The sequence below is a fragment of the Leopardus geoffroyi genome, chromosome E1 (assembly GCF_018350155.1).
Source record: "Leopardus geoffroyi isolate Oge1 chromosome E1, O.geoffroyi_Oge1_pat1.0, whole genome shotgun sequence".
Taxonomy (NCBI): domain Eukaryota; kingdom Metazoa; phylum Chordata; class Mammalia; order Carnivora; family Felidae; genus Leopardus; species Leopardus geoffroyi.
Window position 1 is genome coordinate 57984561 of NC_059330.1, and position 22523 is coordinate 58007083.

General features: G+C 58.6%; 1 protein-coding gene across 3 annotated transcripts in view; it reads right to left on the reverse strand.

Moving 5' to 3' along the window:
- Positions 1 to 13764: 13764 nt before the first annotated feature.
- CYTH1 (cytohesin 1) overlaps positions 13765 to 22523 on the reverse strand; it is a 78513-nt gene continuing 69754 nt past the window's right edge. For all 3 annotated transcript variants that reach the window (XM_045490957.1, XM_045490956.1, XM_045490958.1), the window contains exons 11-13: positions 19719 to 19790; positions 18932 to 19086; positions 13765 to 15514 (exon numbers count right to left, since the gene is read on the reverse strand). In XM_045490957.1, the coding sequence (XP_045346913.1) occupies positions 15436 to 15514; positions 18932 to 19086; positions 19719 to 19790 (306 nt within the window). In that variant the 3' untranslated portion in view covers positions 13765 to 15435. The remainder of the gene's footprint in view (positions 15515 to 18931; positions 19087 to 19718; positions 19791 to 22523) is intronic.

Below are 22523 nucleotides of genomic sequence, written 5' to 3' on the forward strand. Positions count from 1 at the left end.
CCCCGGGGCCTCTTAGGAATGAAAACAAGACAAAAGTGGGCCTGGACAGCGGGGTTTACAGACAGTGCTGGAATCCGTCTTGGGATCTGGAGACTTTTCCTGATGTGTGTTCACGTGTGTGAGTTGTTTGGAGGGGCGGGAGAGCACGGGCGTTGGTGGAACAGCGTGGGAGAAAATCGTGCAAACGCAAGACAGGTTGGGCCTTCAGAATAAAAATAGGTTCTTTTTTACCCAGAACGTGGTCGCGCTTTGAGCTAAGGGATCGGGGGGGGGGGGACCTTGCGGGGACAGAAGTGTCATTTCTGCCATCGGGCTTTGTCTGGTCTTTCGTAAGGAGCCTGCGCCTTGAGGGTGGCTCCTGGGTGGCTCCCAAGCTCACCACTTGGTTGCGAAGGGACGTGATTATGGGAAAACTGAAGTAGGAGACACCTCCGTCCGTCCTTTCGCAACCAGGGCGGCAGGGGGCCTGGGGACTCCAGAGCGGTAAGTACCACACGGCCACAACAGCTTGCACGAGGGATCGGACCCCCGCGTGGAGCCGTGACGGGAACCACAGCATCCAAACCACAATGAGACACGACTTCACAGAAGGACCAGAGTCAAGACAGAGAATAACAGGCGTTCGCGAGGATGTGGAGAGACGAGCCCTCGCGCGCCCTGGCGGGCACGTAGAATGGCGCGGTCACCGTGGAAAGCAGCTTGGTGCTTCCTCAAAAAGCTAAACATAAAATTGCCCCGTGACCCGGAAATCCCACTCCTGAACACGTGCCCGGGAGAACTGAAGACAGATACGGAAACACATAAACGCACGAGCACGTTCGCACGAGCATTCGTCACGACGGCCGAGAGGTGAAAACGACCCAATGCCCGTCCGTGACGTGCAGTGAGTGGGTCAACAATCTGTGGTCTAGCCGCACCACGGAACGGTGTTCGGCCAGAGAAAGGCACGGAACTCTGACACCTGCCGTGACGCCAGCAGACCCTGCACACGTCGCTGAGACACCAAAGGCCTCAGATTTCTGGAATAGGTGAATCCATGGCGACAGAAAGCGGGTGGTTGCCAAAGGCTGGGGGAGGGCGCAACAGGAAGCCGCTGCTTAACGAGCCCGGGGTTGCCTTCCGGGTAACGAAAGCGTTCCGGAACCGGGGAGAGGCGCTGACTGCACGCCAGTGTGAATCACTAAGTGCCGCCGAATTCTCTAGAAACGAAACGGTTCGCTTCCGTACCGCGGTCTCGTGGTCTCCTTGAAAAGGGATCTGGGAAGCGGGTGAGGGGCCCCTTACTGATTTTCCACCGCGGACTGGGACCACAAAGCAGCAATCGAGGGAGAAAGTTCTGGAAGTCTCCCCTGAGGCAGGATGAGCGGGATTAGCAAGGCCCGTGAGACCACATTCTGGCCTCTGAAACACATGTTGCTGTGGCAGAGCTTCTGGCTCAGGTAGAGAGTACAGGTTAAGAAACGTGAGCGAGCCACAGATATTACACCTGCCCCCCGGACCCAGCCTGCTCGGCAGTAGAGGGCATACCGATCCTGAGATCGTGACGACGTCAGCATACGGGCCGTTCCCACCTGGTACCGGGTTGGAGAGCGTCCCCCAAAGACGTCCACCCCGGAGCCTGTGAGTGAGACCTTATCGGAAATAGGGTCTCTGCAGACGTGGTCAGTAAAGAGGAGATCCTCCTGGGTCAGGGTGGGCCCCAACCCCAACCCAGAGACGGTCCTTCTAAGAGGACAGAGCAGAGGCACAGGGAGGAAGGCCGTGTGACACGGGGGCAGAGACGGAGAGGCAGCTGTCGGCCTGGGGACACCAAGATTCACCGCCAGGAGCTGGGAGAGATGGGGAGGACCCCGCCCCAGGGTCGGCCCCGAGACACCCTGATTTCAGACGTGCAAGAATTTTGTTGTTTCAAGCCGTCCATCCAGCGTGTGGTCCTCTGCGGATGAAAGTGTGGAGCCAACAGTCTCAACAGCCGGGCTTTTTTGAGGGAACAGGAGTCTTGCCCCGACCGCCGTAACCCTGGACGGCCGCTCATCGAGCCCCGGTCCCGGGCAACCGGGTCGTAGGACGATTGCTCGGCGAGGACCAGAACAGGGGCAGGGGAAAGAAAAAGGCTCTGAGGTGGGAAGCCGCCCAAGGACGTCCCGACCTTTCCCCCGAAGCTTTCAGAGCTCTGCCCCGGAGGAGACGCAGAGGCCGGTGGGAGGACAGAAATCGTGGGAAAGAAAACACACTCACGTTCCACGAGGAAGGTGGTCCCGGCAGTGACTCCAGACAGTGTGCTGCCTGCTTTTCCTCCCAGGGACGGTCAAGTGTGACAAGGGACAGCAAGGGAGACGGTGTGTGCGTGTGTGTGTGTGTGTGTGTGTGTGTGAAGAAGCCCGCCCACCATTAGCTATGACGTCATCTTGCCCGAAGTCTGGAGAGGCCCTGGGCTTCCGCAGAGGCGTCTCCTCCTCGCGGTCAGTTGAGAAGCAGAAGCTGCGGGCGCATCCGTGCGGGGATTCCCGGGGACCCAGAGAGGCCACAGGCGTTACTGGAGGACCCGCTACGTCACCCTGCCCCCCCCCACCCCCGCCCAGTGGGCTGCCAGTGTCCCTCTTACAGGAACGGGAGGGTGCCGGGCAGCGCGCGTCCGTGGGGCCCCCAAACCCAAAGACCATCAGTTGTGCCACGGCCAGCGTCACCGTGCGAAGCCAAAACCGGATGAGAAGCCCCCCACGCCCCCTCCCCCCCAAACCTGCAGCCAGCCACGGACACGGACGTCTCGGAGCGCTACCCCAGCGGCCGGTTCCCAGGGCAGGTGCAGGGGCGCGTGCCGGGGCAGAGGGCTGCCACGGCCTGTCCCCTGCGGCTGGCTGCCGGCGTTTGGAGGGGAGCCGGGACCGGCCGGGGCCGGGTGTTTACCGGAGAAAGACAAAGCTTGAAACCAGGCGATGCTAGCAAAAAATGCCCGGCAGAGCTGTTTACCGGGTGAAGCTGAGTTAAATTTAGTTTTCTCGTTGCCAAGCGGGGACGGGCCTGTCAGAGGCGCGTCTGAGCAGGGACGGAAATAGAACCCCACGTCCGCACACAGCGGGTTGATAACAGTCGATTCGCACCTACCCCGAGACAGAGAGAGGCACTTTGGTGTACAATTGGGTACAACCGAGCTGAGCGCCGGACCCACGCTACGGGAAGAAGAAAGGACAAGGGGTTAAGAAAACGCACGAAGGTATCAGATCTTCCCGCCCCCGGGGGGAAAACCCGCTGCGGATCCGACGGGAGGAGAGCCGGTCTTTTGAAGAGACGCACGAGACCGGCCAACAGTCTGGCAAGACGAACCCACGCGAGGAATGAGAGCGTAGCTGTGATCGCAAATAGGAAGGTTAAAAGTTATAGACCTCCACGCACCATGTCAGGCCAGTAATTTGAAATTCTAGAACAACGGCCCTCAAGACACGGCCCCTGACCACACGGTGTTCACGTGCCGAAGGAGAGCACGCAGCGGGCAGGAAGCCCACGGTGGTCCACAAACACGCGGGTCCCACGCCCAGAGTTTCCACGCCCTCCAGAGGCACGGCGCTCCCTCGTTCCCGGTGACTTCCCGCCCTGGTCCTTCTCTGTAATTCCCCGTCCGACACCCCGATCGTTGCCCTTGCGCGAAGCTGTTCTCGTCCCGACACCTGACACCGGGAGGGCTCTGGCGGAGAGGAACGCGGGCGTGTCAGCCGTGCAGTGTGGCCCCCGCCCCGGCCCCCCGCACACGCCTGTCCCCACCCCAGGCATCAGATGTGCCTCTCAGCTCACTAACCTGACGTCGTACCGTTTCAGCTCACACGTCCTCGCACAAGAGACTCTCTTTTCTGACCAACACTGGCCAACGGACGATGATTTTATGATCTGTAATTCAGAAAAAAATTCATTCTCCCGTGGATTCTTAAAATTAGGTTCCTGGGGCGCCTGGGTGGCGCAGTCGGTTAAGCGTCCGACTTCAGCCAGGTCACGATCTCGCGGTCCGTGAGTTCGAGCCCCGCGTCAGGCTCTGGGCTGATGGCTCGGAGCCTGGAGCCTGTTTCCGATTCTGTGTCTCCCTCTCTCTCTGCCCCTCCCCCGTTCATGCTCTGTCTCTCTCTGTCCCAAAAATAAAAAATAAACGTTGAAAAAAAAAAAAAAAAAGAAAAAAAAAAAATTAGGTTCCTAATTAGAAAAAGGTCCATTCAAAACAGGTGCTGAGGGGAGCCTGGGTGGTTCAGTCACTCGATCATCCTGCTCTTGATCCGGGTCATGATCTCGCGGTTCATGGGTTTGAGCCTAGAGCTGGGCTCTGTGCTGCCAGCACAGAACCTGCTTGGGATTCTCTCTCTCTATTGTCTCTCTCTCTGCCCCTCCTCCACCCTCTCTCTCAAAAATAAAATAAACAAAAAACCCAGGAGCTGAACGTTGAGCGGGGAGGTGTGCGTGTGTGTGTTGGTGGATGGGGGGGGGGGGGGGGGCAGCTCATAGAATAAAAAGGAGAGAGAACAATCCATCCACAACTGATCTGACTCTGCTACGCGCCAGCTGGAGTCCTTGCTTTCCAAACGTACCCGGATCCTCCCTTCTTCTGAGCCGACCGTCCTGTGTGCGAGAACTTTGGAGCCCCTACGACCATACGGTGAACGCTGGTCTAAAGTGCAGGGGCCACTCGCGCAGGGCGCTCAGGCCGGAGAGGCCAGGAGCCCTGTGCGGGCAGCGGGCACCGGAACGCGCCCCGTGGATATGCAAACAGAGCTCTGCAGGCCCAGTGGGAACAGCACACTCACTGCGTCCTCCACCAAGGCCGTCTCCTGCCAGAACCAGCACAGACAAGACCAAAATCTGAATATCAAAACGTGGGGCTGAGCCCGGGCCCGACCCGGGCCCTGGCCCCCTCCCACACCTGTCACTGGTTCCAGGGGAGCCACCCTCAAGGGACGCCGGCAGCACGTCCGAGCCGGGAGAGCCTCGAACCGTCCAGCCCCTTGAGTGCGGCCGTATTCGGGCAGTTACAGGTGAGGGCGCTGTCCCCCAGGGCGGGAGGGCAGAGCTCTGTGTGTGGTAGTAAGGGTCAAGGGTCGAAGCTGGTGATGTCATGGTCCAGGGATGTGCGGGCCGAGGTTGGCCCTGACAAAAGGCAGGAAGGAGGCCAGGAGAAGCCCCCAGTGGGAGGGCGCACGGCCCAACTGCCAGCACGGCCCGAGGAAAAAGAGGTGAATTCACTCAGGTGAAGCCGCTGGCAGGCACGGATGATTCTTTCTGGAAAGTTTAGGAAGACATGAGCTTTCGGCTTCGTGGGCACATTCCAGGCCTAGCCGCCTAGCAGTCATCCCAGCTTCCAAGCACCAGTACCCTGCAGCTCCCAGGCCACCACCCTCGTTCCAGGAGGGGCAGCCTGGAGGGGAGTCCAGGCCCTGGTCGAGGCCCTGTGCACCTGGAGAGGGCATAGAAGCTCCCCACCCTTTCCCCACACCACACCTTCTTTCCTGTCTCTCCATCTGGCCGTTGACCTGCATCCCTTATCATACCCTTTAATAAACCGGTAAAGCTCAGCGTTTCCCTGAGTTCTGTGAGCTGCTCTAGCAAATTAATCGGACCTAAGGAGGGGGTCGTTGGAACCCCCAATCTGCAGCCCATCTGCAGGCTGTCAGCTGCCCTGGGGACTGGCATCTGAAGTGGGGGCTGGGGAATGGTCTTGTAGGACCAGACCCTTAGCCTTTGGAATCTGATGCTATCTTCGGGTAGACAGTGTCAGAATCGGGTTGAATTAAGTCGAATTCTTGCACCCCGGCAAGAACTAGATCCAGGAACATTCAAAGATCAGGGTGCTCTTAAACTAGGAACCCCTTCACCGAAAGATCTGAGAACAGAAAAACTCGAGAGAAACTCCATAGAAAGTTATTTAAGAAGAAAATAGAGGGGCGCCTGGGTGGCGCAGTCGGTTAAGCGTCCGACTTCAGCCAGGTCACGATCTCGCGGTCCGTGAGTTCGAGCCCCGCGTCGGGCTCTGGGCTGATGGCTCAGAGCCTGGAGCCTGTTTCCGATTCTGTGTCTCCCTCTTTCTCTGCCCCTCCCCCGTTCATGCTCTGTCTCTCTGTCCCAAAAATAAATAAACGTTGAAAAAAAAAAAAAAAAAAGAAGAAGAAAATAGAAAATCTGACACAAAGCATTTCTGCTGATGAAAATTCTCTCTCCCACATCACCCATGAGGCAGGAGAAAGCTGTAATTTAGCCCTCCAGACTGAATAACTATCCTCAAACACACACTCGGAGATATGCGAAAAAGAAAGACCTGCAATCAGAAAACCTAGGGCCGAAGAACGGAAAAAAACAAATGAAATGTAGAAAAATATCTAAAAATTGGAGGTGGGTAAGGTGTACGGGAATTCTCCGTTCTATGCTTGCAACTTTTCTACGAGTTTGAAAATACCTGAAAATAAAAAGTTGCAAGAGTGCTGAGGATATCCTCATGGATGTCTCCGTGCGCTGGCTGGGAAACCGCCCCGCCGACCCGTGATGGGGCGTCACAGCCCCCACGCTGCAGAGGGCAGTCAGGCGGCCCCACGGAAGACAGGTCATTGGAGGGCCCGGCGCAGGGCGACCACGGGAACGGGAGCCTTGAACGTGGTCTCTGGGGAGGTGGGGAAGGCCAAGGCTAGAATCACAGTCCACGGCCTCAGGGCTTGGCCACCCCGGAGAAGAGTCTGGTCCAGCAGCGACCAGAGAAATGGCTCCAGATCCCATCTATGCCGTGTGCTGGCCGGAGGCCTTCCATAGCAGAGTGACTTCCACGTGGTATTTACACAGTACACGGCCGGTGGTTATGATAACGGTGATGGTGTTAGCGTGGAAGGTGACGTTTACAGTTCCCCTGCACCCAGAGAGCAAGCTGCAGCCTTCAGTTTGTTCACAGCGTGTGCAGAGTTGATGCATTTGCACCCGGATCTGCCGGGTGTTTCAGGGAGAATTTGCAGCTGCCGAGAGGAAGAGTAGGGAGGAGAGTTCCGCGAGCAGGGAGCGTGCCCTCAGGTGGCAGCAGATGGGCCAGGATAAGGAGAGAGGGGTGGGGCCCCTCGCAACAGGCTCCTTTCCTCCTTCCTCTGCTGCTTCTCCCCCTACAACTTCGGAGCACCTCCAGCCTCACAAGTCTGGACCACCTTACGAGTCGGAGCACCTACCCCGAGACGTTCTTAACGCATCTGAATCACGTTCTGTTGGCTTGCGGAAAACGGGTTCTGACAAACTAGTCCCATGATCCTGCCGGGCATAAAGCAACCTGTGGCTTCTTGTCATGCATTTATTCATTCAACGGACCTGTCCCGAGGGCCCTCCCTGTGCCAGGTGCCGACTAGGAGCTGGGAACCCGGAGATGACCTGAACAGACAGAGTCCCCGTTGTCACAGAGCCGCCCATCTGGTGTGATGGCTCAAATGACCATATCACCATGTCCCTCAAGAGTGCAGACGCAAAAAGATCCTTAACAGAATATTAACAAACTGAATCCAGTAAAATATATATATTCTTACGTTTATTTATGATTTATTTTGAGAGAAGGAGAGTGAGTGAGCAGGGGAGGGGTAGAGAGAGAGAGGCAGAGAGAATCCCAAGCAGGCTCTGTACTGTCAGTGCAGAGCCTGATGCAGGGCTTGAACTCACGAACCATGAAATCATGACCTGAGCCAAAGTCGGACGCTTAACCGACTGAGCCTCAGACACCCCATCCTGTAACATATTTTTAAAAACTCATGAGGGGGGCGCCTGGGTGGCTCAGTCAGTTGAGTGTCTGTCTCTTGATCTTGGATCTCTCTCCTCCCCTCCCCGCTCACACACATGCTTTCTCTCTCTCCTCTCTCAAAATAAACTTAAAAAAAAAAGTAAATAAACAAAAACCCATGACCAAGAGGGTTTTACACCAAGAGATGCAAAGTTGATTTACCACTATTGCTTGGTGTAACCATCGTACTAATCTAACGAAAAGAGAAAAATCACATGAGCAACTGTATCTGTGCCCAAAAGCCATTTAATAAAATTCAGCCTTATTCATGATTAAAACTCTCAGCAAACGAGGAGAATATGGAAGCATCTCCAGCCCGATAAAGGGCATCTCTGAAAAACCCACGGCTGTCATCCCATCTAATGATGAAACCCAGAACGCTTTTCTCCTAAGATCAGGAACAGGACAAAGATGCTCACTTTAACCCTTACCTAATACGGCGCACAAAAATTAACTCAAAATGAGGGGCACATGGGTGGCTCAGTCGGTTAAGCATCCGACTTCGGCTCAGGTCATGATCTCACGGCTCGTGGGTTCGAGCCCTGCATCGGGCTCTGTGCTGATGGCTCAGAGCCTGGAGCCTGCTTGGGATTCTGTGTCTCCCTCTCTGTCTCTGCCCCTCTCCTGCTCATGCCCTGTCTCTCAAAAAATAAATAAATGTTAAATAAATTTTTTTTTAATTTAAAAATTAACTCAAAATGGGTCAGACCTAAATGTAAGAGGTGAACCTTCTCTGGCTTGGAGAGACCAAGCCATGACCAGAAGCTTAGAACTTTCGGCCCAGCCCCCATCCTCCAGGGAGAGTCGAGGGGGCTGGAAATGGATAAGTGATCGATCAAGCCCAAGTAAGGAAGCCTCCATAAAATCCCAAAGGATGGGGTTCAGGGAGCTTCCACATTAGTGACTGCATCCGTGTGTACGGAGAGGGTGACTCACCCCACCTTCCTGGGGACAGTGCTTGCATTCGAGATGTCCCCCTGGAACGCGCCCTGTGAATCTCTTCCCCTGGCTGTTCCTCTATGGCCTTTATCACATCTTTTAATAAATGAGTAAATATAATGGTTTCCCTGAGTTCTGTGAGCCCCTCTGGCAAATTAATCAAACCCGAGAAGGGGAATCATGGGAAACTGCAGCTTACCACCAAGTCTGACCGAGGCTGTGGGTTCCCTGGGGACCCCCTGCTTGGGGGAGGCACTCTCCAGGGACCGAGGCCTTCACCTGTGAGGCCGGCCGCTACCTCCAGTGGACGGTGCCCGAACGCAGCAAAACTGTGGGACACCCACCTGGTATCACTTCTGATTGTTTTTTTTTTTGGGGGGGGGGAGGATCCAGAAGCGTCAGAAGCAAAGTGTTCCATGTGAAGGTAAAGGAGAGACACACACAGGAGGTGGAAAACTGACTTTTCCTAACACACCTGTCCAAAGAACATTCTTCTGTCTGCGGACATTTCCAGACCCAGCCCTTGGATCCCAAGTTGAAGGTGAAGTCACAAGCGCTGGGAAGTTTAAACACATGTCCCAACAAACACCTACACCTGCACGTAGGCACGCCCTCGTCTGCACAGCACCTACACTTACCTCTGAACGTGCACAAGCTGCTCGTTTGCGGTCTGGGCCCTGCTCCCTGGAAACCTGACGGTCCGCCTCCGAGGAATGTCCAGTGACTTGTATTAACTCCTTGCTTGCTTCCGTTTCTTTTTAATTTTTTTTTTACATTTATTTATTTATTTTTTTTGAGAGACAGAGACAGAGCACAATTTGGGGAGGGCACAGAAAGGGAGACGCAGAATGCAAAGCAGGCTCCAGGCTCCGAGCTGTCAGCCCAGAGCCCGACGCGGGGCTCGAACTCACAAACTGTGAGATCATGACCCGAGCTGAAGCCGGACACCGAACCATCTGAGCCACCCAGGCGCCCCTGCTTGTCTCCATTTCAACCCGGGGTCAACGTAAAGTCACCTAGTCTCCTCGGCACACCCCCCTGTCCCCGACCTTGGGTTTCAATAGGCTCTCCAGACTCTGGGTCCACGGTGCACCTGACGTTGGGTGAGGTGCCCCCTCGAGTCTGCACTGATGCCCCGTGGGGCCAGCACGTGTTAAGGACTCCCCGATGCAGCCCACGCTTCCCTGCAGTCTCTAAGGGAGGGTGCCATCAGCACCCAGAAGGTGTCATGCCAAGCTCACAAACTTGGCGTCTGAGTCCCGGGGGTGTCGCGCTACTTTGCGGTGTTACCGGCCATCCGGGCGTTAGCAGAGTTGGCTGACGCGGTCAGTAGCGTCACACGACTGCCTGGGGAAGGTGAATGCCGTCTCGGGTGCCGAAAGAAGCTATGGTTCCAGCTCTCCGCCTACACGCTTGGCGAGAGTCATTTTGGCAGATGCCCCCCTCTCGGGGTGGCTTCTGACGTCTCCTCTGCCGACTGCACTGGTCTGGGTTCTCCAGACACACGGGAGAGCTTGCTCCCCCCCACCCCGACACCCTCCGTCCCCCTGGGCCATCCTGAGAGGACACAGCGAGAAGGCAGGAGGGCCTCCCCAGGAACTGCACTGGCCGGCACCTTGATCTTGGACTTCCCCGCCCTCAGAACCGCGAGGAGTACGTTTCCATGGGCTAGGCCGCCCCCGTCTGTGGTGTTCATGTTACCGTGGGGCGAGCGGACTGAGGTCCCTCAGGGAACAGACACGGAGCGAAAAGGCGAATCGTGTGTGGACTGAAATGCAGCTTCCCAGGTTCCCGTTACGTGAGGGCCCCCCCAAGCTATGGAAAGCGTGGGCAGGCTTAGACCAGGGCTACTCCGTCTGGAGCCCGCGGAGGGGCTCAGGAGGGGGGACTCTGCCGATCTGCACTTAGGGCTTTTTGGGCAGTGTCCCGTGGAGATGGTCCGTAGCTCACGTCGGCTTCACAGAGGGGCCTGGGGCCCACAAATAATTAGAACGGCTTCCATGGGGACTCCTGGGTGAGGCAGACACACAAGCTCTTGCCAGACGGTGCGTCCCCACCCGTCCCGAGAAGACAGTCTCATAACGGAGAGGTTACGACCGGGAGGGCTGGTTTGTCAAGATCAGAGCTCTGGTGAGGGAGTAGCGTCTCTGCGTCCCTCAGAAAACAAAAGGAGACCCCGCTGATTCCTAGGAGATATTAGCAAGTCTTCAAACAGGTGCCGTGGGAGCCCCGGGGACAGACTAGCTCAAGCACATTAGAGAAAGGATGATGTCAGGTGCCATGTGGCTCTGGGGGAGCCGGTGGCACCCCCCCCCACCCCGTGGCACCGCACACTCAAATGTGTCTCGTGATGCCGTTAGGTCCACGTGTCTGAAGAAAGAAGGGCTTCATCTCTACGGCCCCGTCTACGCGGGGCGGCCTCTGTCAGAGAGACACCTGCCTTGGTTGCGAACAGCCCGTTCCTGCTGACGGCTGGCGAGCCGGGCTGAGGCACGCGGGTTCTGGGGATGCGTCCCGCTTACCCTGCCGAGCGCACAGGCAGCCAGCCCCTTCGGCGAGGCGGAGACCCAGGCCGCATGGGGGCGCCCCGTGTTCGAAGCTGGGGTCCGCCCTGCCAGCGGCAGGCACCCAGGAGCAGCCCCAGGGCAGCTAGGACGTGCTACCCGGGAAGGCCAGGGGCCGCTCCAGCCCCAGCCACGTCGTCAGTTCTCGGAAAGCATTCTCTGCCTTAAGTTCTCAATCGCATCATCGTTTTTTGAAGTTTGTTTATTTTATGTGTGTGTGTGTGAGAGAGAGAGAGCACGAGCAGGGGAGGAGCAGAGAGAGAGAGAGAGAGAGAATCCTAAGCAGGCTCTGCACGGTTAGCACGGAGCCCGATGTGGGGCTCGATCTCAGGACAAGACCGTGACCTGAGATGCAATCAAGAGTCAACCAACTGAGCCACCCGGGCGCCCCCTTACATTTCTGCTTTAAAAAAAAAAAAAAAGATGGAGATTATAAATTCAGATTGGTGTTACGGTAAGAACAGAATAGGACAAAGGGTCAAAACGTGGCTGCTGGGGGCCAGCGGGGAGGGAGGGACGGGCGGGGGGAGCAGGAAACACGTCCAGGGCAGCGAATGTCTTCTGTACGATGCTGTAACGATGGCTACAGCTCATCATGTCTGTCCAAAGCCACAGAGGGAGCCCGAGTGCACACTGTGGGCTCTGCGGGATGCTGATGTGGCAGTGGAGGCCTGTCAGCTGTAACACCCGGACCCCCTGGCAGGATGCGGATGGGGGGGAGGGCAGCCGTGCCGATGCGGGGGCAGGAGGCCAACGGGAAATCTCTGTACCGCCCCCTCAGTATCACTGCAATCCTAAAACTGCTCTAAAAAATACCGTCTATTAATAAAAATAAAAGTTAAGAAGCAGGGTAAGTGAAAAAAGCAGGACCGGGTCGCATGACGGACTGCGCCCCTGACCCTGAGCTTCCTGGCAACCCAAGTAAAGAGCAAAACAGACCCCGCGTCCACTCTGCTCAGGCCCTCCTCCCCCGAACCCCACCGGGCAGAGGCAGGCACGGCAAAGCCCCCTGCGTTCATGGGGTCTGGGCGGCTTTTCAGAGAGGCTGGCCCAACACCCGGCCCCGCTGGGCTCAGCCAAGCGGTCGTGGGGGGCTGGGGGCTGGAATCGGGACGTTCTCGCTACCCCGGCAGAGTGTCGGGTCATGCCTCGCGCTCTCTGGCCCTCGGTCAGGCCAGGGCCCTTGGTGACGAAGGCCTAGAGAGCAGTGGCCCCCAAATCGGCCGGTGATGGAGCAGCCCCGTCCAGAAGGGCCTCTGGCGCGGACCCTGAAGCTCCTTGTGTGCAGGACCAAGTGGTTCCTGCTTCCCTGTGGTGTTTACAAGCACGGAGTGAGGAAGGCTCTGGGGGACCCTGCCTGGGCTGAGACAAACCACCGTACAATTTAAATGCAGCGTGGTTATGTAAAACTCAGCGAGCTGTGGGTGCCTGTGTGGCTCAGTCGGTTGAGCGTCCGACTCTTGATTTCGGCTCAGGTCACGATCCCACGGTTCGTGGGTTCGAGCCTGCGTTGGGCTGTGCGCGGACAGCACGGAGCCTGCTTGGGATTCTCTGTCTCCCCGCCCCCCTCTCAAAATAAATAAACTTAAAAAAAAACCAACCCAAGACTCAGCCAGCCGTACAACAAAGAGCGTTCCTTCCCCAACAGAAGAGAGTCAGTGTAGTGCAGGTGGTGATGGGGAGTCCGGGGACGTGGCAGGGACGTGGGGTGGGGTGGCTGGGCCGGGGTCACCGGGAGGAGGAGGACATCCCGGGAACAGACGGGGGAAGGGCTCCCGCGCGGAAGGGAGGGCGCCGGCAGGGGCGGCCAGGCGGGAGACAGCCGGTCCACGAGAAACACTGCAGGTGCCCAGCGAGGAAGGGGAGGCAGGGCTGGGCTGCGAGCAAGAGGTCTGGGATCGACGGAAAAGGGCAGTGCCGGCCCCAAGCGCGCAAAGGAACGCTGGTCTCTCCGAGACGCCCCTTGCAGAGGACCGCGGTGCACGGGTTTAGGAGACACTACCTGCTCCAGACGCGCGCAGAGATCGAGAAGGCCTGGAGGCGAAGCGCCCCAAACCCGCGAGAAGCAAGGACGGGGACGGGGACGGGAACGCGCTGCTGTTTCAGGGAAAGGACCGCCAGTGAGGGGCAGGCCCGGGCCCGTCCGTGTTCTGGGCGGTTCCGGCTCCCCGCGACTCTTCCCCGGTGCCGCGTGGGCACGTCTGCAAACTGAAACACGCGACGTATGTTCCACCAGCCGAAGGCGCATGTCTCGACCTTATTGGTCCCTTGTTTCTCTGAGACAAAAGGGGGCAAGCGGTGAGCGGTCTCCTGCAGAGCACAAGACAGCGCCTCGCCCGACTTCCCACGTGCGTTACTGCCGGACCGCGGACAGACGGACGGACGGCCGCGCGACCGAGGTCACTCGCCCCCCGCCTGGGTGCGCCCGCCGGCCACGGCCCTCCTGCTCACGGTCACCAGGGAACAAAGGAGGCCGCACACGACACAGCCGCTTTGGGCAGACGTGGAGTTTATTCGCTGCGGTTCCTTGGCGCTCGTTTCCAATGCCAAAACAGAACAGAACAAAGAAAACAAAAATACAAACGCAAGACAACTGGGATAATAATTATAAGTTTTTTGAAACCCTGTCGACAACTTTCAGTCATTTCTTTATATTTTATATTTTGACAAAACTTTTCTTTTTTTTTTTAAACAAATACAAAATAATCTAAAAGGAGAAAAACTATACACGGATTATGTACACCTCTGATAAATAGACGAATACTGACGCAGGGGCCTCTCTGCTATCTGCCAGAACCGGGACACGGGACCCGGCCGGCCGCGGGCATCCAGCCCAGACCCCCTTCCGCCGCCCTCACGAGCCCCGGTAGGACCTGTATGAAGTGGGGGGCCCCAGAGGGTACCCCGCCCAGCACCCCCTTCGTGCCCTTTTACGGAAGCGATTTCCAGCGAACGGTGCCGGCGGAGCTGGGGTGGCGCGGCCCGAGGAGACCGCCAGCTCCTCTTCCGTGAGGCAGCGCGTGCACCGCCTGGTCCCCGGCCGTTTGGGGGCGCCGGGATGGCCCGGGCCAGGCGCCATCCAGCCCGGACGAGCGGCAGGAGCGGCCCCGAGAGTCCCTGAGAGAACAGCAGGACGACTGCCTTTCGTGGCTCCCTTCACACCGTAAGTTAGGAGGGGCGAGGCCAGCTCCAGTTGAGGCCGGCCTCGTCACCCCTCGCCCCACCTGCCTCTCGGGCCCCCCTCCCCCCCCCAATATGCGCCCAGGGCGGGGCCGGCTTTGAGGCAGAGGAGCCGAAGACCTAAGGTGATCAGGGAAGACCCCCGTCCTCTAAAACGAGGAGGAAGGTCTGGGGGACGGGGAGCCACCAAGTCAGAAGCAGATCAGCCGGAACCTCGCTGGGGTCACCGTCCTCACAGTTTTGGTTACTGGGTATTTAGCTCAAGGAAGAGGCTGACCTTGCATCTTAAAGCCCAACAGGAAGGATTTGGAAAGAGAGAAGATGAGCGGCTGGGACCCTCTCCTCCCCTCGGCGCCCCCGGCACTTGGAAGGGAGACGCGGGCCGCCGCAGGCCGCGGGGCACGGAGTCCCGGCCGGGTCGGAGCCCCCGCGGCACCCGCCAGCTGCCCGGGGACCCTGCCGCCCCGGAGAGGCCACCACGCCGGGCAGAACGCCGTGCAAAGGCGCTACTCTAACTTTCTCTTTCTTTTAAAACACAAAAATATATCTTTATAGTACGTGGCTTGTCTTCCGTTCCACTTTTTTCTCAGCATATACTAATATATCGGCACGTGTATTTTCGGTGCAGGGTTGAAGGCTTCTTCACAGGGAGATAACCGAGAGGTAACCAGTTGGCTTTGAGCTCCGCTGTCAGACCTGCCGAGCGAGAGACCTGAAGGGGGCGGGTTTGCCGACGGGCTGGGCTCTCTTCTTTCCGGAGAGAAAGGCTCAAGACCCCCCCGCCCTCCCCGCCGGTGCCACCGCCTACCCTCTCCCACTTAAAAACAGACAGCGAGAGCTGAAGCCAGTGTCTAGGAATCCGGGGTGACTCCCAGCAGGTGACGCCCCTGCTCGGCAGCCCGGCCCCGCCCGTGGGGGGACGGGAGACAGAGCCCAGGGCCTCGCACGCCTCGCACGCCGGGGGCCGCTCGCTGCGCAGGCTCAGTGTCTTTTCGTGGAGGAGACCTTCTTCTTCCGCGCCGCCAGCATCTCATAGAAAGGGTCCCTGCTGATGGCTGCTCTGGACACAGAGAGGGGACAAAAGAGACAAGACTGAGAACAGGCCCGGAGACGAGCCCAGGCTGGGGCTCCTGCAGTAGCACGGGTGCCCCCTGCCCCGCTCGACGGCCACCGCAAAGGCCAAGGCAGTGGGGCCAACCTCCACGGGGTCCACACGACGACCGAAGGGACACGAGCTTCGAGAGAGACACACGGTGCGTGTGACGAGACGATTCCGGAGCGTTTCCTGCCTGTTTCTACCTAGACTTACGGGCAGCATGGAACCGCGTTCCAGCCCAGAAGGACGAGTGTGGCACCGGAGCTCCACGAAGACCGTGGGCGCCACACTACCCAACCCGTCCACGGCAGGCGGTCTGTCCCGGGCACACCGACTCGACAGCCGCGCAACTGGGCCGTCCACACCCTCGCTGGGCCCTCAGAGAGCGGCCGGCCAGGCCTGCTCCGCTCTGTGTGCACAGCCCGGTGAGGAGGGAGCCTGTGTCCCGGCCCTGCCCCGGAGACACCGCGCAGAATGGTGACGGCAGGGCCGGCCCTGCGTCACCGTCACTCCCGGCTCGCAAGCAGGTTGCGGCGCGGGCGTCCTGAGGCCTTCCGCGAGCAGACTTTCCACGCGAGCTCGCAAGCCCCGCCGACCAGGGTGGATGACCGCTCGGCCAACTGACTGCGACCTGTTCACCCGAGGTCACGTGTCCCTGAGGAGTGTCTCCACGGCTCCTTGGGGCAGCGAGAACCGACAGTCCCTGGCACGTGTCCCGAGGGCACTTGCCACGAAGGCATCAGTTAAAGTGTCGGGAGCCACGGCGCTGAGGCTGAGGGCCGCACGGCCGCCAGGAGCGCGGCTTCTGGAGTCACGGGCTCAGTCTGAGCACCAGCACCACCCCTGTGGCTCTGGACAGTGGGATGGGCCTTGCTGTGTGCCTCAGTGTCCTCATCTGGAAAACGGGATGCCTCTACTCCCCGGGCTGCGGTGAAGGGTAAGGAGACGGCGCCCAGAGAGCACGAACGGTGTGAACCCTACACCGGAGACGAGGCGGTGCTGGGCAGAGCGGCCCCGGGGAGGGCCTGTGTGCACGCTCCCTGAAGGACGGAACGGTGGACCTGACTTTGCACAACGCCCAGCTTCCCCGGCTGCAGTGCAGACCATCTGAAAGAGCGGCCACAGAACAAAACACGCTCTGATGCCCCCGTGATCACACAAGGGGTCCACAGCCCGTGGGCCACGCACACACGGGGACGTGGGAAAACTGCAGAGGGCGCCTCAGACTGGCCAATCAGCTATCAGGACGACCGTCCATTCGGCTGAGGGAGCGAGTTGTATCCCTCACCTCGAACCATATACTAAAAATAAGTTCCATAAGGATTGAAGAATTAAGTGCTTTTTATAAGATGTACGGTAAAAACAGAGCGTGGGATACGTGGACGGGGGCCACTCACTGCCCAGGACGCCCAGGGCACGGCGACTCCCCTGCCCAGACCTCAGCGGAGGGCTTTTAAGGGTTTCTTCAAATGCCGGCTAGCGAACACACCGTGTACGTCTCGTCTCAGGTGTACCATCTAGTGACCAGCCCTTCCCTGGGGCACCCCGTGCTCGCCACAAGCGGCGGGCTCTGTCTCGTTTCTGGTGGTGACGACCCAGCGTCCACAGGGACACTGGAGCCTCGTCTGCTGGGCGAGGGTCACACAGGGCCCCTGCAGATGCCACACATCGAGGGGCAGGGGGGAGAAGCTACCAGGGCCCGGGGCGCGCTGAGCATGCCCATCACGTGACCTGGTCTCACCCCCAGACGTCCCGGGAGCCTTCCCCATCACTCCGAAGGGGTGGGAGGCGTGCGTGCCCAGTAACCAGGGAGCCCGCCATTCACCGCCGTGCCGGGGGGAAGCCGAGGTCTGGCGGGAGGGCAGGCGGCGCGCCCAGGAAGGACTTCCGGGCTGACTCTGGGTGAGTCTGTCCTCTGCCCCGCCTTCACTCATCTGTTTGCTGTTTCACCCTGGCCCTGCCACCAAAGCAGACTCCAAGCTACAGTGCTCCCCCCTCAGGAGCAGGCTGTGGCCCGGGCGGGAGAGCGCCCGTCACAGGGGCCGTGCGGGGCTGTAGGGCCTCAGGTCACCCGGTCAGGGCCACCCCCCTGGACTCTGGGGGAGTCACAGAGCCCGGTAACGAGCAGACTAAGGAAGGGGCCGGTGACGCCTGGCGGACCAAGCACCCGACGGGGAGAGCAAGGACGCGCTCTCAGAGAGAGCAGCCACACCGCACACGCGGGCACGGTGGCCGTCTGGACAGGCCCCACAGAGGTCCCAAGGAGGGAGGAGGCGGCTCGCCACATGCGGACAGCCCTCGCCGCAGTCACCCCCGCACCGTGCCGCTCAGCCAGGCGGGCAGAGCCGAGCCCGGGGCCGCTGCTGTCTGTACATCCGTAACCCTGACAACCCTGTTCCCTCCCCACAGCGCAGCCGTGAGCGGTGCGAGTCTGTCTTGGGACCCTGGGTCACACCCATGTGACTCTGGGCAAATCACACGACCTCCACGGTCCTCAGTTTCCTCCCCTGTAAACGGGACAACGTACCACCAAGGGAGACTCACGAAACGTGATGATATTTTGTCTCCACTGAGCTGCCGTCCTGAAAACGAGACCTGCTTCCTACGACGTGGGAGACCAGCTGGACAAATGGCACCTGTGCCTGTCAGCCCGGTCACCCGCCCCCTCCTCGGGTCTACGAGGTGCGCTTTGGGAAGCCTCGGTTTGAGGTGCTCTCTTAAACACGCTGTCGTGGTCAAGCAGCTCAAGACCCACTGAGGGGCGCCTGGGTGGCTCAGTCGGTTAAGCGGCCGACTTCGGCTCAGGTCACGATCTCGAGGTTCGTGAGTTCGAGCCCCGCGTCAGGCTCTGTGCCGACAGCTCAGAGCCTGGAGCCTGTTTCGGATTCTGTGTCTCCCTCTCTCTCTGGCCCTCCCCCGTTCATGCTCTGTCTCTCTCTGTCTCAAAAATAAAATAAACGTTAAAAAAAAATAAAAAAATAAAAACAAAATAAAGACCCACTGAAAAGCAGCCTGGGAATTCCAGCTCTCACACAGGAGTCCAGGACAGAGGCGGGCGGCACTCAACAGCCGCAGCAACAAAGCATTTGAGAGGGGAACCTGGGTGACTCGGGAGCCCGAGCGTCCGACTCTTGACTTCGGCTCAGGTTATGATCCCAGGGTCATGGGATCGGGCCCCGTGTTGGTCTCCTCACTGAGCACGGGCCCTGCTTAGGATCCTCTCTCTCTGTGTCTCTCTCTCTTTCTCTCCCCACCCCCCCGCCCACCACTTGTACTCTTGTTCTAAAAAAAAAAAAAAATTAAAATTTGCAAAGTAAGTGCCTGAGACAGGTGAGAGCCCTTGTCAGGTGAAAGCAGGTCTGTTTTTCAGACGCCACCTACTTGATGCATTTAATCCACTCGTCCTTCTCCTCGGGCGTCGGGGCTGAGATGCGGTAGACGGTGTGGTTCCCTTCCACCACCCGCCCATCGGCCTCGGTCTTACAGGCCTTGATCACTTGGTCTTTGTTGTCGGGGATGTAGAGCTCGAAGCAGTTCTGAGAACCAGAAAAGAGAGGGACGGAGCGACAAAGATCTGAGAGAGCTGCCCACCGACACAGAAACAACGTTACTTTACTCCTCAAAAGGCTGTCCTGACCTCCGTCTTTCCCTGTCCTTCCCTACGGGGAAGAGGAGAATAGAGGTGGAAATCTGCAGAACGTAGGCTGCACGTCAACAAGGCTGATAGCGAAGGTACCAGCCAGATACACACACGTCTGTCCTGCTCCCAACAAACCGAAAGCAGGGAGAGCCGGACGTCACAGGGATGCGGTTTAGCCCCCGCCCCCGCCCCCAGACGCGTCGCCGGACTCCCAAGGAGAGGGATCTGTAAGGTACCCGAAGGGCCTCCCACGAGTGGCCCCATCGTGAGCGCCTGCCACTGCCTTTTAAGCAGGGACAATTCCATCCCTCGTGTGACACTCAACAGGTGACACTAAGCCACACGGACAGAACGAAGAGGTCACTTACTGCCTCATCTTTGGTTTGAACACGGAAGATAGTTTTAAAGGCAGGCCACGTTAGAGGAACGATGCTACTTTTCAGTTCTAAGTGGATCTTTGCAATTTCAGTCCTTGTCAAAGACCCGCTACACCCGTCCCTTTTGTCCCCCTGCCCCCCGAATACTCACTGGTTTTTTGGAGTCTTCCACCTCCCGGATACTCAGATTCTCTAACGGGATGATTCCCCGGGGCTCCTTATCCTGCAGGACAGAGACATGAAGGCCTTACTTCTGGCGTCACAAGCACGAGCACGCATCCTACCGCATTCCTCACCCACAACTCGCCCGGCTCCTCTGCTCCTCCCCCGTGGCCTCGAGCTCACAGATCTGATCTAGGGCCCACACCCTACGTTCTAGAATCAGAAAAGGGTCAGGAATGTACGGGTATGGGTTCCCCTGTAACCAGAGGCCTCTGCAAGGAGAACGCCCGGGGGAGGCTCCTGAAAGACTGAATGTGGCAAGAGCCCACGGGAGGCCCACGAGCGGGGAGCACGCTGGCCACTCCCACTCAGGAGACCACCCCGCTTCTCTGCCTGGCCCCCCGCCTCATCTCATCAGCCTGTGTTCCAGTGTCGGCAACCCCGGGAAGCCCTGGTCTCTCTCACTCCAGGTGCCCTGCTCGGTGCCCCAGATGCCAGGGGCCGAGCTGTGTGTATAGACTCACCCCCCGCCCCATCTTCCCCCTCGCCAGACTGCACCGTCTTCAAAGAGAAACCGCCTTCCTGGCAACCCCACGGACCTCTAAAAATGCACCTCAACTCCTGTCCGGAACAGAGCTACAACACCCCTGCCTGCCCTCGGCCCCAGTGGCCCCCCTCCAGCACTTCCCCTCTTGGCAAAGGCCCCTACACACACGCACACACACACACACACTCTCTCCGCCTGCCAGACATCTGATGTCCACCTTCACACCTCCCTCTCCTGGATATGCAGCCAACCGACAGCCAAAGACTTGGTTCCAAGTTCAACAGTGTAGCTGGGCACCAAGCTCCTGCGGCCAATGTCCCTGAGACTCTGTGCACTCTTGATTTGCAGATCGAGGTTCCTTTTCTTTTCCAGGGCGTGACCCCACATAACACAGGGTGTCCTTGCACATGCGGATGCCAGGATCTGGGTACTGGGATCACCTTTCTCTGTCCTCCAGAACTGGCTACCTTCTCTCGAACTGGTTTAACACTTGTTTTTTTCCAGATACTAGCTCCCTGACTGTCTCAACCGTTCCTCTACGACAGGGATTTTCTTCTCGGCTGATCTGTTCTCCTTCAAGTTTTAACTTGTTAATACGTAAGTTACAAGCCCATGATTACACAGCTATATTCTAAATACATCATTGCGATTCTCATTTGTTTTCCAGTCTGAACCTGGGGCGGGGGGGTGGGGGGGGGTCGGACAGTTAGTTTGTGTTCCGGCCCCTTCCACGGTCTCATGAGAGCACGGTGAGCCAAGGGCAGGGCCGCCTCAGACACCTGCCGAGCTGCAGCTCTCCTTGGGGACTGCGAACGTCCAACATCAGCTTGGGGTAGATATAATGCTTGTGGACGCACACCCCCAGTGGACAGTTTTCCCAACGGAGTTTACAGCCCAGAGCGTCTTCCCTGATGCTGCAGAGTGAGGCCCATCTTCTCACCCTTCCCACGTCACCACTCCTTCCCCAGCGTCAGACTTCACTGCTGGCCAATCACAAGAGGGACACAGTTCTACTGGGTTTGCTTCTCTCAGACTCAGGGCAATGGGGAGGCAGCGGGGGCTTCACAGAGATGCCCCCGCCCCTGCTGGTGAGCCGAACGGGTCGTCCCTCTTCCCTTCCCATCCCCGCCCACCCCCCCCCACCCCCCGCTGCTACTGGATCCCGTCACTGTTCTAGGTGATTCTGCGTGGAAGTTCTGCCCACCACGTTAACTGTGGGGCCCCCTCAGCGTCTGCAGAAACCTCCCTGCCTTCCGACGGCCTGACGCAGTGCTGGCACCGAGTGCAGGACTCCATGATGCCGCCGGTCAGCACCCCGAAGGACACAGGGTTCTAGAATCTCACTGCACCGCCACGGAGACTGAGCCAGTGCTCGGGCGTATCGTGTTCGCATGCCTGTATGTGTTTCGTTCTGACCCGGAGAACAATGAAAAAATCCAAACACGACTTTTAAGATGTCCTCGGTCTTGAGATCGCTGAGGAAAAAGGCAAAATCTGGGCTGGGCGGGGGATGGGAGGGGACAGAGAGGAAGGTACCACGCTGTTCTGAGTGGTACTTTGGGGGTGAAACAGGCAGAAAATGACTGTCGTAAGTGGTTCCCTCTCGGAACGAGTGCCTGAATCACAGGCTGATACACACTCGCCGCGTGAGAAGTTACACCCGTATGGCGTCCACGGTGAGGGAATGCCACCAAAGAAAGCCACCTGGCAGCGTGGCCAGGAACGTGCCGGGGCCGCGGCTCCTCCTAAGCTGTGCACCCGGGACTTCCGTTTTCCATTTAAGTAATGCTTGTTCCGCATCTGCTACAAAAGACACTTCCTCGTCCTCACTGCCGCGGGAGGGTCAGAACAGACACCGGCTGTCCCCAACTCAGCCGCCCTGATTCATCCAAGGCACAGGTCCCGCCAGAGACGTGAGAGGATGCAGGTGGGGAGCTGGGCTGGGCCCCAGCCGACCCGCCAGGCTTTCAGGGGGCTGCAGCAGAGGGAGCCTCAGAAAAGGTCTTATTTTATAATCTTCATTCTCACAGGCTCTTATCACAAGAGACCTGGGGTGCGTGGGTGGCTCAGTCAGCTGGGCGTCCGACTTCGGCTCAGGTCACGATCTCACAGTTTGGGAGTTCGAGCCCCGCGTCGGGCTCTGTGCTGACAGCCCAGGGAAGCTGCTTCGGATTCTGTGTCTCCCTCTCTCTCTGCCCCCTCCGCCCCGCCCCCCCCCACCACGCTCTGTGTCTCTGTCTCTCAAAA